A 17208-nucleotide genomic window follows, 5' to 3' on the forward strand; every position below is an offset into this window, starting at 1 on the left:
ACACCGTCCCCGACCCAGCCCCGCGCATGCGCCTTCGCTCTCCCGACGCTCAAACCCCGCCCACTTTCGGGCGGAAGTGCCCTCAGAGCGCCCCAAAGAGGCTCCCCAGGGGATTTTGGGGTAAAAACTGGGGATTTGGGGACCAAAATGGGGGTTTTGAGGGAGGAAATCGGCGATTTTGTGGATAAATAACGCGGATTTAGGGATAAAAACTGGGATTTTGGGGCTCTAGCGGGTTTTCTTTGCGGCTCGCGGCGTTTCGGCGCCGTTTCGGGGCAGTTCCGGCGGACGCGCGGGGTCGGCGCCGCCGCCATTTTTCCTCCGAGAGGAGACGCTCTGGCCTGGAGCCGGCTCTCTGTTGCTTTTAGTGACGTCATTTCCGGCGACTCTCCGTCGCGTCCGGCGTGACTCGTTGGTTCCGGCGAGCGGCGAGCGGGGGTGAAAGTGACTTTGAGAGCTGGGACGTACTGGGAGAACTGGGACAAACTGGGACGGACTGGGAGCGACGGGGGGGCTACTGGGACAAACTGGGAGGGACTGGGAGGGACTGGGAGCGCTGGGGGGGCTACTGGGACGGACTGGGATGGACTGGGAGCGCTAGGGGGGCTGGGAGGGTCGTGAGGGGAGCGGTGGAGGCGGTGAGGGCCGAACTGGGATGAACTGGGATGGACTGGGAGGGGTCTGAGGGGTTACTGGGATGGACTGGGATGGACTGGGAGGGACTGGGGGGGTTGGGCGGGTCGTGAGGGGAGCGGTGGAGGCGGTGGGGGCCGAACTGGGAGCGACTGGGATGAACTGGGAGGGACTGGGATGAACTGGGAGGGTTCCGGGGCTTACTGGGAGCACTGGGAAGGGGTTGTGAGGTTACTGGGATGGACTGGGATGAACTGGGAGGGGACTGGGATGAACTGGGAGGGGGTTGTGAGGTTACTGGAATGAACTGGGAGGGGGTTGTGAGGTTACTGGGATGGACTGGGATGAACTGGGAGGGACTGGGATGGGATTGGGGGTTACTGGGATGGACTGGGATGAACTGGGAGGGGGTGTGAGGTTACTGGGATGAACTGGGATGGACTGGGAGGGGTCTGGGGGGTTACTGGTCGTTACTGGTTTGAACTGGGAATAACTGGGATGAACTGGGAGGACGCTGGGCCATACTGGGATGGAGGCAGGGGTGAACTGGTTTGGACTGGGATGAACTGGGAGGGTTCCGGGGGGTTACTGGGAGCACTGGGAGGGGTCTGAGGGGTTACTGGTTTGAACTGGGACATACTGGGAGGGGCCTGAGAGGGAACTGGGATGGACTGGGATTGAACTGGGATGAACTGGGATTGAACTGGGATGGACTGGGATGAACTGGGAGGGACCTGAGAGGGAACTGGGATGGACTGGGATGGACTGGGAGGGACTGGGATTGAACTGGTTTGAACTGGGATTGACTGGTTTGAACTGGGATTGAACTGGTTTGAACTGGTTTGAACTGGGATTGAACTGGTTTGAACTGGGAGGGGCTGGGCGGGACCCGGGGCTGCCAATCAGGCTCATTAATTAGCGGCTCATTTGCATAATTAGCGCCCTTCCTTCTCTCTCTGCTCCAATCCATCACTGCGGGCTGCGGTTGATCATTAAGGGGTCAATTAACGAGCTGCCTTAGCAATTAACGGGCTGGGCTCTGATTTGTTATTCAGCCCGTTAATTAGGCGCTAATTACGTTAATTAATCAATTATTCTTCTCCAATACCTCCCCGAGGAGATTCAATATTTAAATTCTTTCTGTTTATTAAAGCAATTCTCGCCTCCTGCGCCCAATTAACCCCTCAGGCCAATTAATCTCCGGCCTCATTTGCATAATTAACCCCTCATGCTCATTAACCTCCGGCCTCATTTGCATAATTAATCACCTTCGAATCTTTTCCCTGCTGGTTTTGCTTCTGTTGTTTTGTTGATGGTTGTAGAGCGCAGCTAATTAACAATTAACGAGCTAATGAAGTGAGTAGCGTGGTAATTAATGAGATTCCAGCCAATTAGCTGATTAATTAGCTGCTAATTGCTGCAATTAATGCTTTTTCAATCTGTTTCTGTCTGTGTTTTACTTTATTATTGGTATGTGAGATTAATTAATAATTAATGAGCTATCAAAGTGGCTAGCTTGGTAATTAACTAGACTCCAGCCAATTAGCTAATTAATTAGCTGCTAATTGCCACCATTAAGGATTTTTCAGTCTGTGTTTGTGTTTTATTTTTAGTAACTGAAATTAATTAACAATTAACGAGCTAATTAACAGGCTGGATTGATCAATGATCAGCCACGTGCTAAGCAGCCTATTAGCTAATTAGCTGCTTAATTAACTGCCTAATTAATTGCTTAATTAAGAACCCCTGAACCCCCAAATTGACATTTTTCTGTTCTTTCCGGCAATTAACACCCGCTGCACCTAATTAACCCCCTCGGGTTGTTAATTAGTGCTTTTCTGAGGGTGATTAGTGGGTCGAGGTGTTAATTAACCGATGCAATTATGCTAATTAGCCATGGCAGAGGACATCCGGGCCAAGCTGGGCCGCTACAAGACGGCGCCGTTCGACAGCCGCTTCCCCAACCAGAACCAGACCCGCAACTGCTGGCAGAACTACCTGGGTACGACCCAAAATCCCCCAAATTCACCCCAAAATCCACCTGGGAACCCCAAAAAAACCCAAAATCCCGAAATTCCCATAAAAATCCCCCAAAAATACCCCCCCAAAATGACCCAAAAATGCCCGAATTTGGGGTTTTCTCTCCCCGCTGCCCCAACCAGAACCAGACCCGAAACTGCTGGCAGAACTGCCTGGGTACGACCCAAAATCCCCCAAATTCACCCCAAAATCCACTCGGGAACCCCAAAAACCCGAAATCCCCCGAAATTCCCACAAAAATCCCCCAAAAATCCCCCCAAAATGCCCCAAAAATGCCCAAATTTGGGGTTTTCTCTCCCCGCTTCCCCAACCAGAACCAGACCCGGAACTGCTGGCAGAACTACCTGGGTACGGCCCGAAACAGCCCAAATTCACCCCAAAATCCACCTGGGAACCCCAAAAATCCCGAAATCCCCCGAAATTCCCAGAAAAATCCCCAAAAAAACCCCCCAAAATGACCCAAAAATGCCCGAATTTGGGGTTTTCTCTCCCCGCTGCCCCAACCAGAACCAGACCCGAAACTGCTGGCAGAACTACCTGGGTACGGCCCCAAATCCCCCAAATTCACCCCAAAATCCACCTGGGGACCCCAAAAATCCCAAAAACCCTGAAATTCCCACAAAAATCCCCCAAAAATCCCCCCAAAATGACCCAAAAATGCCCGAATTTGGGGTTTTCTCTCCCCGCTGCCCCGAGCAGAACCAGACCCGAAACTGCTGGCAGAACTGCCTGGGTATGACCCGAAACGGCCCAAAATGTCCCCAAATGTCCCCACTGTCCCCACTGTCTCTACTGTCCCCAAATGTCCCCAATGTCCCCAGTCCCCCACTGTTCCCCCTGTCCCTTCACTGTCCCCAATGTCCCCAAATGTCCTCACTTTCCCCAATGTCCCCACCCCCCCAATGTCCCCACAGTGTCCCTTCAATGTCCTCTCAATGTCCCCAAAGTCCCCAATGATGTCCCCAATGTCCCCCCAAATGTCCCCATTGTCACCTCAGTGTCCCCAATCCCCCGCTGTCCCCATTGTCCCCTCGCTGTCCCCATTGTCCCCAGACTTCCAGCAGTGCCAGCGCGCCATGGCCGCCCGCGGCGCCGATGCCACCATTGTCACCTCAGTGTCCCCAATGTCCCCGTTGTCCCCAGACTTCCAGCGGTGCCAGCGCGCCATGGCCGCCCGCGGCGCCGATGCCACCATTGTCACCTCACTGTCCCCTGTGTCCCGAATGTCCCATTGTCCCCTCAGTGTCCCCAATGTCCCCATTGTCCCCAGACTTCCAGCGGTGCCAGCGCGCCATGGCCGCCCGCGGCGCCGATGCCACCGTTGTCACCTCACTGTCCCCATTGTCCCCAGACTTCCAGCGGTGCCAGCGCGCCATGGCCGCCCGCGGCGCCGATGCCACCATTGTCACCTCACTGTCCCCATTGTCCCCAGACTTCCAGCGGTGCCAGCGCGCCATGGCCGCCCGCGGCGCCGATGCCACCCCGTGCCAGTGGTACTTCCGCGTCTACAAGTCCCTGTGTCCCACCTCGTGGGTGAGTGCCGGCCCCAGTGTCCCCAAATGTCCCCAATGTCCCCAAATGTCCCCCCAAGGGTGTCCTCCCTCCTGGGCGAGTCCCCAGTGTCCCCAAATGTCCTCAAAGTGACCCCAAGGGTGTCCCCAAGGGTGTCCCCAAGGGTGTCCCCAAGGGTGTCCGATCTCCTGGGTGAGTCATGGCCCCAGTGTCCCCAAATGTCCCCAAAGTGCCACCACGGTGTCCCCGCGGGTGTCCCATTTCCTGACTGCTGGCCCCGGTGTCCCCAAATGTCCCCAAAGTGTCTCCAAGGATCCCCGAGGGCCCCTGAAATGTCCCCGAGGGTCCCCAGTGTCCCCAGTGTCCTCAAGGTGTCCCCAAGGGCGTCCCCATGGCTGCGCAGGGTGTCCACAAGTGTCCCCAAGTCCTGCAGGGGCTCCTCGAGATGTCCCCAAGATGTCCCCAAAGGTGTCTCCGAGGCCTTGAGAGTCCACAGAGTCCCCAGGGTGTCCCCAAGTCCTTCAGTGTCCCCACGGTGTCCCCAGGGTGGGCCCAGGGTCCTGGGAGTCCCCAGGGTGTCCCCAAGTCCTTCAGTGTCCCCACGGTGTCCCCAGCTGTCCCCAATATCCCCGAGTGCCTGCAATGTCCCCGAGCCACCCAGTGTCCCCAATGTCCTCGATCTCCCGAAATGTCCCCAATGTCCCCCAATGTCCCCCACCCCCAATGTCCCCAATAATGTCCCCAACTCCCAATGTCCCCACTGTCCCCAACCTACCGATGTCCCCAATGTCCCCAACCCGCCGATGTCCCCAGTCCCTCCTCTGTTCCCAAATGTCCCTTCTGTCCCCAATGTCCCCAATGTCCCTGATGTCCCCACTGTCCCCAACCCGCCGATGTCCCCAACGTCCCCACTGTCCCCAACCCGCCGATGTCCCCACTGTCCCCGTGTCCCCAGGTGACGGCGTGGGACGAGGCCCGCGAGGAGGGGATCTTCCCCGGCAAGATCTGAGCTGTCCCCAGCCCGGTGGCACCGGGGACAGCGGCACGGGGGAGGTGACGCCGCGGGGGAGGGCTGGGGACACGGCTGTCACCCCCCAGGGAGGGGACGCGCGGTGGCACCGCCAATAAAGGGTTCAAAACTGGGCCTGGCCCTTGGCTCTGGGGACGGCTGGGGACATCTGGGGGCGTTTGGGGACAATTTGGGGGCATCTGGGGGTGATTTGGGATAATTTGGGGATATCTGGGGGTGTTTGGGGACATCTGGGGACATTTGGGGACAGCAGAATTTGCCACATTTGGGACTCTCTAAAGTTATTTGGGACCCCCCCAGTGTCAACTGAGACCCCCCCGTGTCACCTGGGCCCCTCCAATGTCACCTGAGACCCCCTTACTGTCACCTGGGACCCCCCAGTGTCACCTGGGCCCTTCCAATGTCACTTGGGCCCCTCCTAAAGTCACCTGGGAGCCCCCAAATGTCACCTGCCCCCCCCCTAAAGTCACCTGGGACCCCCAAATGTCACCTGGGACTCCCCCAAATCCCCCATTGGAGTCTCTGGGTAGACCTGGTGTCCCCCCCACACCTGGGACCCCACCTCAGCTCCCACAGGGGCCCCCCAAAATATCGGGGACCCCCCCAGCACCCCTGGGTGACACCTCCAGACACCCCCAAACACCTGGGACCCCTCCCCAGGACACCTGGGACCCCCAAAAACCCCTCAGGGACCCCCCCAGCACCCCTGGGTGACACCTCCAGACACCCCCAGGACACCTGGGACCCCTCAAAAACCCATCAGGGACCCCCAAAATCCCCCATTGGAGTCTATGGGTAGACCTGGTGTCCCTCCATTGAACTCTATGGGGGTAGACCTGGTGTCCCTCCATTGAACTCTATTGAGGTAGACCTGGTGTCCCTCCATTGAACTCTATGGGGGTAGACCTGGTGTCTCTACCATTGAACTCTATTGGGGTAGACCTGGTGTCCCCCCCCATTGAACTCTATTAGGGTAGACCTGGTGACCCCCATTGAACTCTATGGGGGTAGACCTGGTGTCTCTACCATTGAACTCTATTGGGGTAGACCTGGTGTCCCTCCATTCAACTCTATGGGGGTAGACCTGGTGTCCCCCCATTGAACTCTATTAGGGTAGACCTGGTGTCCCCCCATTGAACTCTATGGGGGTAGACCTGGTGTCTCTACCATTGAATATTGGGGTAGACCTGGTGTCCCCCCATTGAACTCTATGGGGGTAGACCTGGTGTCTCTACCATTGAACTCTATGGGGGTAGACCTGGTGTCCCCCCATTGAACTCCATTGGGGTAGACCTGGTGTCCCCCCATTGAACTCCATTGGGGTAGACCTGGTGTCTCTGCCATTGAACTCTATGGGGGTAGACCTGGTGTCCTTCCATTCAACTCTATGGGGGTAGACCTGGTGTCCCTCCATTGAACTCTATTGGGGTAGACCTGGTGTCCCCCCATTGAACTCTATTAGGGTAGACCTGGTGTCCCCCCATTGAACTCTATGGGGGTAGACCTGGTGTCTCTACCATTGAACTCTATTGGGGTAGACCTGGTGTCCCCCCATTGAACTCTATTAGGGTAGACCTGGTATCCCCCCATTGAACTCTATGGGGGTAGACCTGGTGTCTCTACCATTGAACTCTATTGGGGTAGACCTGGTGTCCCCCCATTGAACTCTATGGGGGTAGACCTGGTGTCCCCCCCATTGAACTCTATTAGGGTAGACCTGGTGTCCCCCCATTGAACTCTATGGGGGTAGACCTGGTGTCTCTACCATTGAACTCTATTGGGGTAGACCTGGTGTCCCCCCATTGAACTCTATGGGGGTAGACCTGGTGTCCCCCCCATTGAACTCTATTAGGGTAGACCTGGTGTCCCCCCATTGAACTCTATGGGGATAGACCTGGTGTCTCTACCATTGAACTCTATTGGGGTAGACCTGGTGTCCCCCCATTCAACTCTATGGGGGTAGACCTGGTGTCCCCCCCATTGAACTCTATTAGGGTAGACCTGGTGTCCCCCCATTGAACTCTATGGGGGTAGACCTGGTGTCTCTACCATTGAACTCTATTGGGGTAGACCTGGTGTCCCCCCATTGAACTCTATGGGGGTAGACCTGGTGTCCCCCCCATTGAACTCTATTAGGGTAGACCTGGTGTCCCCCCATTGAACTCTATGGGGATAGACCTGGTGTCTCTACCATTGAACTCTATTGGGGTAGACCTGGTGTCCCCCCATTGAACTCTATGGGGGTAGACCTGGTGTCCCCCCCATTGAACTCTATTAGGGTAGACCTGGTGTCCCCCCATTGAACTCTATGGGGGTAGACCTGGTGTCTCTACCATTGAACTCTATTGGGGTAGACCTGGTGTCCCCCCATTGAACTCTATGGGGGTAGACCTGGTGTCCCCCCCATTGAACTCTATTAGGGTAGACCTGGTGTCCCCCCATTGAACTCTATGGGGATAGACCTGGTGTCTCTACCATTGAACTCTATGGGGGTAGACCTGGTGTCCCCCCATTGAATTCTATTAGGGTAGACCTGGTGTCCCCCAATCAAACTATTGGGGGAGACCTGGTGTCCCTCCATTGAACTCCATTGGGGTAGACCTGGTGTCTCTGTAACAATCCATGGGTAGACCTGGTGTCCCTATATTAATCAATGGGGGTAGACCTGGTGTCCCTCACATCTGGGACCCCTCCCAGTCCCTCCTATTCCCCTCCCAGTATAACCCAGTTCCTCCCAGTCCCCCCCAGTCCCTCCCAGTGACACGGCAGGTGACACCAGTGACCCCTCAGGTGACACCAGTGGCTTTATTGTCCCCACCCCAGTTCACGGCCCCAAGGGGACCCCCGGGAGTGGCCCCAGGATGGCCCCAGGGACCACCGGCGCTCCCAGTGCTCCCAGCGGCCCCCCCGCGGCTCCTCCCAGTGCTCCCAGTGGCCCCCCCAGTGCTCCCAGTGGCCCTCCCGTGGCTCCTCCCAGTGCTCCCAGTGGCCCTCCCAGTCCCCCCAGTGGCCCTCCCAGTCCCCCCAGTCCCCCCAGTGGAGCTCCCAGTCCTCCCAGTCCTCCCAGTCCCCGCAGTGGAGCTCCCAGTGCTCCCAGTGGCCCTCCCAGTGCTCCCAGTGGAGCTCCCAGTGCTCCCAGTGGTTCCAGCAGGCGACCTGGGGGGACACAGGCTGGGGTCACTCTGTGGCCACCATTGTTATGGTCGTGGTGGTCATCTTCATCACACCATCATCGTCATCATCATCATCATCATCATCATCATCATCATCATCATCATCACAACACCACCTCCATCGTCATCTTCATCCCACCACCCCATAATCATCTTCATCCCACCACGCTATCATCATCATCGTCATCATCACAACACCACCTCCATCGTCGTCATCGTCATCCCACCACCCCGTCATCATCTTCATCCCGCCACGCTATCATCATCATCTTACGCACGCCACCACCATCATCATCTTCATTACATCACCATCACCATTTGTCACACCATCATCACCTTCATCATCATCTTTATCCCACCATCCCATCATCATCATCCTACCATCATCATCATCCCACCACCATCATCATCGCACCACCACCCCATCATCATCATCATCATCCCACCATCATCATCATCCACCACCGCCATATTCATCATCATCATCTTCATCCCATCATCATCCCACCATCATCATCATCCTATCAATATCGCACAACCACCATCATTATCTTCATCCCACCATTATCATCCCACCATCATCATCACCCACCACCGCCATCTTCATCATCATCATCTTCATCCCATCATCATCACCACCATCATCATTCCATCATCACCATCCCACCACCACCATCTTCATCATCATCATCCCCATCACCATCATCATCACCACCTCCATCCCCCATCACCATCATCATCATCACCACCTTCATCCCCCATCATCATCCTCCCCACCTTCATCCCCCATCACCATCCTCATCCTCCCCACCTTCATCCCCCATCACCATCATCATCCTCCCCACCTTCATCCCCCATCACCATCATCATCCTCCCCACCTTCATCCCCCCCTCCTCATCCTCCCCACCTTCATTCCCCATCACCATCATCATCCTCCCCACCTTCATCCCCCCCTCCTCATCCTCCCCACCTTCATTCCCCATCACCATCATCATCCTCCCCACCTTCATCCCCCATCACCATCATCATCCTCCCCACCTTCATCCCCCCATCACCATCCTCCCCACCTTCATTCCCCATCACCATCATCATCCTCCCCACCTTCATCTCCCATCACCATCATCATCCTCCCCACCTTCATCCCCCATCACCATCATCATCACCACCTTCATCCCCCATCACCATCCTCATCCTCCCCACCTTCCTCCCCCCTCCTCATCCTCACCTGTGTGCAGGTCCCGGGGTTTCCGGGGGGCGGCGCCGGGGGCCGGGGCACAGCAGGGGGCTGCGGGGGGACACCGCGGTCACCGCCGGGTCACCGCCAGGTCACCAAGAGGTCACCAGGAGGTCACCAAGAGGTCACCAAGAGGTCACCAGGAGGTCATGGGTGGACACAGGGATGGACACAAGGATGGACACAGGGATGGACACAAGGATGGACACAGGGATGGACACAGGGATGGACACAGGGATGGACACAAGGATGGACACAGGGATGGACACAGGGATGGACACAAGGATGGACACAGCGATGGACACAGAGGTCATGGATGGACACTGGGATGGACACAGGGATGGACAAAGGTCATGGATGGACACAAGGATGGACACAGGGAGGTCATGGATGGACACAGGGATGGACACTGGGATGGACACTGGGATGGACACAGGGATGGACAAAGGTCATGGATGGACACAGGGATGGACACAGGGATGGACACAGGGAGGTCATGGATGGACACAGGGATGGACACTGGGATGGACACAGAGGTCATGGATGGACACAGGGATGGACACAGGGATGGACACAGGGAGGTCATGGATGGACACAGGGATGGACACAGGGATGGACACAGGGAGGTCATGGATGGACACAGGGATGGACACAGGGATGGACACAGAGGTCATGGATGGACACAGGGATGGACACAGGGATGGACACAGGGAGGTCATGGATGGACACAGGGATGGACACAGGGATGGACACAGGGAGGTCATGGATGGACACAGGGATGGACACAGGGATGGACACTGGGATGGACACAGGGATGGACACAGGGAGGTCATGGATGGACACAGGGATGGACACAGGGATGGAAACAGGGATGGACACAGGGATGGACACAGGGATGGACACAGAGGTCATGGATGGACACAGGGATGGACACAGGGATGGACACAGGGATGGACACAGGGATGGACACAGAGGTCATGGATGGACACAGGGATGGACACAGGGATGGACACTGGGATGGACACAGGGATGGACAAAGGTCATGGATGGACACAGGGATGGACACAGGGAGGTCACGGATGGACACAGGGATGGACACAGGGATGGACACAGGGATGGACACAGGGATGGACACAGGGAGGTCATGGATGGACACAGGGATGGACACAGGGATGGACACAGGGAGGTCATGGATGGACACAGGGATGGACACAGGGATGGACACAGGGATGGACACAGGGAGGTCATGGATGGACACAGGGATGGACACAGGGATGGACACAGGGATGGACACAGGGAGGTCATGGATGGACACAGGGATGGACACAGGGATGGACACAGGGATGGACACAGGGATGGACACTGGGATGGACACAGGGATGGACACAGAGGTCATGGATGGACACAGGGATGGACACAGGGATGGACACAGGGAGGTCATGGATGGACACAGGTGGACACATGGATGGACACAGGGATGGACACAGGGAGGTCAAGGATGGACACTGGGATGGACACAGGGATGGACACAGGGATGGACACTGGGATGGACACAGAGGTCATGGATGGACACAGGGATGGACACAGGGAGGTCATGGATGGACACAGGGATGGACACAGGGATGGACACAGGGATGGACACAGGGAGGTCATGGATGGACACAGGGATGGACACAGGGATGGACACAGGGAGGTCATGGATGGACACAGGGATGGACACAGGGATGGACACAGAGGTCATGGATGGACACAGGTAATGGATGGACCCTGGGGTGGACACACAGGTCATGGGTGGACATGGGGAGGTCATGGATGAACATGAGAAGGGCAGGGATGGACACAGGAGTGGACACAAAGGTCAAGGATGGACACAGGGGTCACAGACGGACATGAGAAGGTCACCAAGGACACATCAAGGTCCTGCAGGGACCCATGAGAGGCCGGCCACCCCCACCCCGTGTCCCTGTCCCGTGTCCCACTCACGGCAGCGGCCCTGGGGACACTTCCCGGGGTCCTCGTGGTCACTCCTGGTGTCCCTGCGGTCACTCCCGGGGTCCTCGTGGTCACTCCTGCTGTCCCCCTGGTCACTCCTGGTGTCCCTGCGGTCGCTCCCGGTGTCCCTGCGGTCACTCCCAGTGTCCCCACGGTCACTCCCGGTGTCCTCGTGGTCACTCCTGCTGTCCCTGTCATCACTCCCGGTGTCCCTGTGGTCACTCCTGGTCTCCCCATGGTCACTTCTGGTGTCCCTGTGGTCACTCCCGGTGTCCCCGCGGTCACTCCTGGTGTCCCTGCGGTCACTCCTGGTCTCCCCACGGTCACTCCCGGTGTCCCCGTGGTCACTCCTGGTGTCCCTGTGGTCACTCCCGGTGTCCCCATGGTCACTCCCGGTGTCCCCACGGTCACTCCTGGTCTCCCCACGGTCACTCCCGGTGTCCCCGTGGTCACTCCTGGTGTCCCTGTGGTCACTCCCAGTGTCCCTGCGGTCACTCCTGGTGTCTCCGTGGTCACTCCTGGTGTCCCTGCGGTCACTCTTGGTGTCCCCTTGGTCACTCCCGGTGTCCCTGTCATCACTCCCGGTGTCCCCGTGGTCACTCCTGGTGTCCCTGTGGTCACTCCCAGTGTCCCTGCGGTCACTCCTGGTGTCTCCGTGGTCACTCCTGGTGTCTCCGTGGTCACTCCTGGTGTCCCTGCGGTCACTCCTGGTCTCCCCACGGTCACTCCCGGTGTCCCTGCGGTCACTCCCGGTGTCCCCGTGGTCGCTCCCGAGGTCGTGGCCGGCGTGGCGGCGGCGGTGGCCGCAGAGGCCGCAGGTGTGGCGGCGCAGGCGGGGGGACAGGGCGAGCTCCAGGGCGTCGCCGGGGCCGGCAGCCACGCGCAGCTCGGGGGTGACCAGCAGCAGGGCGCGGCCCGGCGCGGCGCCCACGCAGACGGAGCCGTCCGGCAGGCAGAAGGGCAGCGGCAGCGCGGCGCCGTCCAGCTGCGGGAGGGCGGCACCTTCGTCAGGCCAGCGTCATCGTCATCATCAACATCAACATCATTGTCATTGTCATCGTCATCGTCATTGTCATTGTCATTGTCATCATCATCAACATCAACATCATCATCATCATTGTCATCGTCAACATCATCAACATCATCTTCATTGTCATCATCATCGTCATTGTCATCATTGTCAACATCATCGTCATTGCCATCATCAACATCATCATCAACATCATTGTCATTGTCATCATCAACATCATCAACATCATCATCGTCAACGTCATCGTCATCGTCATCATCGTCAACATCATCGTCGACATCATCATCATCGTCATCATCATCGTCAACATCATTGTCATCATCGTCAACGTCATCAACATCATCAACATCATCATCGTCATCATCGTCATTGACATCATCATCAACATCATCAACATCATCATCGTCATCATTGTCATCATCAACATCAACATCATCGTCATCGTCAACATCATCATCATCCTTGTCAACATCATCATCATCGTCATCATCATCGTCAGCATCATCGTCATCATCGTCATCATCATCAACGTCATCATCCTCATCCTTCATCCACCCTTCTCCATTCAACCTTCATCCATCGTCATGGTCATCATCATCATCATCACCATCATCATCCATCATCATTCTTCATCCAGCCTTCTCCATCCATCATCATCATCATCATCGTCATCATTCTTCATCCAGCCTCCTCCATCCAACCTTCATCCATCATCATCCTCATCCTCCTCCTCATCCTTCATCCAGCCTCCTCCATCCAACCTTCATCCATCATCATCCTCATCCTCCTCCTCATCCTTCATCCAGCCTCCTTCATCCAACCTTCATCCATCCTCATCATCGTCATCCTCCTCATCATCCTCATCATCATCCTCATCATCCTCATCATCATCATCGTCATCATTATCATCATCATTGTCCATCGTCGTCATCATCATCATCATCATCATCATCATCATCATCATCATCATCATCCAGCCTCCTCCATCCAACCTTCATCCATCCTCATCCTCCTCCTCCTCATGCTTCCTCCAGCCTCCTCCATGCCCCATCCCCGTGGCCTTCCTCCCCTCCTCCTCCTCCTCGTCCCCCCCCCGGGTCTCACCTGCGCTCGCGCCCCCTGCAGGCGCCACCGGCTCCGTCCCAGCGTCACCGCCACCGCCCCTCCCCCCGCCAGCGCCACCTCCACCTGCGCCGGGGGCGGGGCCGCTCCGGGGGGCGGGGCCTCGCCGGGGGGCGGGGCTGCTCCGGGGGGTGGGGGAGGGGCGCAGGTGCGGGCCAGCACCAGGGGGGAGGGGCGGCCCCTCCCCCACGCCCCCCCCGCGCCGTCGAAGGTGCGGAAGCCGCGCGAGCTCACCTGGCAGGTGCCGGGGGAGGGGGGGGGAGGGGCGGGGCGGGGGGGGAGGGGCTGCGGAGGGGGAGGGGGAGGGGGGAGAGAGAGAGGGGGGGAGGGGTTGAGGGAGGGGCCCGGACACGGATGGGGGGGGGGGGGGGGGGAGTGTCCGGGAGCCTCCCCCACAGGTGGGGGGACACACCTGGGGACACCTGGGCACACCTGGGGACACCTGGGACACACCTGGGGACACCTGGGAACACCTGGGGGGACACACCTGGGGACACCTGGGCACACCTGGGGACACCTGGGACACACCTGGGGACACCTGGGAACACCTGGGGGCACCTGGGACACACCTGGGGACATCTCAGTTACACCTGGGGGGACACCTGGGGACAACTGGGATACACCTGGGGACACCTGGGGACACCTGGGGGCACCTGGGGACATCTCAGATACACCTGGGGACACCTGGGAACACCTGGGCACACCTGGGGACACCTGGGCACAGCTCGGCATGCCTGGGGGGACACCTGCGGACACCTGGGGACAATCCAGATACACCTGGGGGGACACACCTGGGGACACCTGGGGACACCTGGGCACAGCTGGGCACACCTGGGGACACCTGGGGACACCTGGGGGCACCTGGGGGCACCTGGGGACATCTCAGATACACCTGGGCACACGTGGGGACACCCGGGGACACCTGGGCACAGCTCGGCATGCCTGGGGGGACACCTGCGGACACCTGGGGACAATCCAGATACACCTGGAGGGACACACCTGGGGACACCTGGGGACACCTGGGCACAGCTGGGCACACCTGGGGACATCTCAGATACACCTGGGCACACCTGGGACACACCTAGGGACACCTGGGACACACCTGGGAACACCTGGGAACACCTGGGGACACCTGGGGACACCTGGGTGCAGCTGGGCACACCTGGGACACACCTGGGGGCACCTGGGGACAATCCAGATACACCTGGGGGGACACACCTGGGGACACCTGGGGACACCTGGGGACACCTGGGCATGACTGGGGAACCCAGAGACACACCTGGGACACAACTGGGGGCACCTGAGGGCACCTGGGGACACCTGGGCATGCCTGGGGAACCCTGGGGCACACCTGGGGACACCTGGGGACATGCAGAGCACACCTGGGGACACCTGGGCACACCTGGGGCACACCTGGAACATACCTGGGGGCACCTGGACCTTCCCACCCCCACCTGGGACACACCTGGGACTCACTTGAGGCCCCCCCCACATGTTCCCGCAGCCCCTCACCTGTCCCCAGGTGTCCCCAGCCCCTCACCTGTCCCCAGGTGTCCCCAGCCCCTCACCTGCGGCACAGGTGCGCTGCCCGGTGCAGGCCCCGCAGAGCCCCCCGGCCGCCGCCGCCGTCGCCGTCACGGTCACGGCGCCGTCACCCCGCCAGGCTCACCTGCAGCCCCGCCCAGGTGAGCAGCACCTGGCGCTGCCCCCCCCGGCGCCGCACCTGCACCCGGCCCCCGGCCAGCGACAGCGGCAGCGGCAGGCGGCGCCCGGACACCTGCGGACAGGTGAGACACACCTGGTCAGGCGGGACACACACCTGAGGACAGGTGAGACACACCTGGTCAGGCGGGACACACACCTGAGGACAGGTGAGACACACCTGGGCAGGTGAAACACACACCTGCGGACAGGTGAGACACACCTCGTCAGGCAGGACACACACCTGAGGACAGGTGAGACACACCTGGGCAGGTGAAACACACACCTGCGGACAGGTGAGACACACCTGGTCAGGCAGGACACACACCTGAGGACAGGTGAGACACACCTGGGCAGGTGAAACACACACCTGAGGACAGGTGAGACACACCTGGGCAGGTGGGACACACACCTGAGGACAGGTGAGACACACACCCACACACCTGAGGACAGGTGAGACACACCTGGGCAGGTGAAAAACACACCCACACACCTGTGGACAGGTGAGACACACCTGGGCAGGTGACACACACACCCACACACTTGCAGACAGGTGAGACACACCTTGTCAGGCGGGACACACACCTGCGGGCAGGTGAAACACACCTGGTCAGGTGGGACACACACCTGCGGACAGGTGAGACACACCTGGGCAGGCGGGACACACACCTGCGGACAGGTGTGACACACCTGGGCAGGTGGGACACACACCTGCGGACAGGTGAGACACACCTGGGCAGGTGTGACAGCTGGGACAATGAGGCACAATGGTCAGACACCTGGGACAGGTGAGACACACCTGGGACAGGTGGGACACCTGGGATACACCGGGGACAGGTGAGACACACCTGGGATTGGGATAGGGACACACCTGGGACAGAGCACACCTGGGACACAGCTCACCTGGGAGAGGTGTCACACCTGGGACAGAGCACACCTGGGACAGGGACACACCTGGGAGAGGTGTCACACCTGGGACAGAGCACACCTGGGACAGGGACACACCTGGGAGAGGTACCACATCTGGGACTGGGACACACCTGGGGCACACCTGGGACAGAGCACACCTGGGACAGGGACCACACATAGGACAGAGCACATGTGGGTCAGGTGTCACACCTGGGACAGGTAACGCACGTAGGACAGAGCACACCTGGGACAGGGCACACCTGGGAACAGGTAACACATGTAGGACAGAGCACACCTGGGAACAGGTAACACACCTAGGACAGAGCACACCTGGGATAGGTAACACACGTAGGACAGGTAACACACCTGGGACAGGTAACGCACCTGGGACAGGTAACGCATGTAGGACAGAGCACACCTGGGACAGGTAATGCACGTAGGACAGGGCACACCTGGGACAGGTAACACACGTAGGACAGAGCACACCTGGGACAGGTAACACACCTAGGACAGGGCACACCTGGGACAGGTAACACACCTAGGACAGGGCACACCTGGGACAGAGCACACCTGGGACAGAGCACACCTGGGACAGGTAACACACGTAGGACAGAGCACACCTGGGACAGGTAACGCACGTAGGACAGGGCACACCTGGGACAGGTAACGCACGTAGGACAGAGCACACCTGGGAACAGGTAACGCACGTAGGACGGAGCACACCTGGGACAGGTAACACACCTAGGACAGGGCACACCTGGGAACAGGTAACGCACGTAGGACAGAGCACACCTGGGACAGGTAACGCACGTAGGACAGGGCACACCTGGG

General features: G+C 58.6%; 2 protein-coding genes across 3 annotated transcripts in view; one reads left to right on the forward strand and one right to left on the reverse strand.

Moving 5' to 3' along the window:
• The first annotated feature begins 362 nt into the window (after positions 1–362).
• Positions 363–5328, forward strand: LOC119696765 (cytochrome c oxidase subunit 6B1). 2 transcript variants are annotated; one of them, XM_038126609.1, is made up of 4 exons: positions 363–460; positions 2528–2635; positions 4106–4206; positions 5141–5328. In XM_038126609.1, exons 2-4 carry the CDS (start codon positions 2530–2532, stop codon positions 5192–5194), a joined length of 261 nt encoding a protein of 86 aa, XP_037982537.1. In that variant the 5' UTR covers positions 363–460; positions 2528–2529; the 3' UTR covers positions 5195–5328. The 2 variants fall into 2 exon arrangements, with proteins under 2 accessions (XP_037982537.1, XP_037982536.1); XM_038126608.1 differs by lacking the exons at positions 363–460; positions 2528–2635 and adding an exon at positions 2931–3021.
• Positions 5329–12022: 6694 nt separating this feature from the next.
• Positions 12023–17208, reverse strand: part of HAUS5 (HAUS augmin like complex subunit 5) — an 11080-nt gene continuing 5894 nt past the window's right edge. The window contains exons 8-12 of the mRNA XM_038126501.1: positions 16744–16795; positions 15437–15544; positions 13750–14052; positions 12090–12600; positions 12023–12033 (exon numbers count right to left, since the gene is read on the reverse strand). Coding sequence (XP_037982429.1) covers positions 12023–12033; positions 12090–12600; positions 13750–14052; positions 15437–15544; positions 16744–16795 — 985 coding nt within the window. The remainder of the gene's footprint in view (positions 12034–12089; positions 12601–13749; positions 14053–15436; positions 15545–16743; positions 16796–17208) is intronic.

This window comes from Motacilla alba, unplaced genomic scaffold (assembly GCF_015832195.1).
Source record: "Motacilla alba alba isolate MOTALB_02 unplaced genomic scaffold, Motacilla_alba_V1.0_pri HiC_scaffold_35, whole genome shotgun sequence".
Classification (NCBI taxonomy): domain Eukaryota; kingdom Metazoa; phylum Chordata; class Aves; order Passeriformes; family Motacillidae; genus Motacilla; species Motacilla alba.

Coding starts and splice junctions, on each gene's coding strand:
- LOC119696765 (XM_038126609.1), top strand. CDS start 2,530: ATGGCAGAGGACATCCGGGCCAAGCTGGGCCGCTACAAGACGGCGCCG. Junction 2,636..4,105: donor CTGCTGGCAGAACTACCTGG/GTACGACCCAAA, acceptor CATTGTCCCCAG/ACTTCCAGCGGTGCCAGCGC. Junction 4,207..5,140: donor CCCTGTGTCCCACCTCGTGG/GTGAGTGCCGGC, acceptor CCGTGTCCCCAG/GTGACGGCGTGGGACGAGGC.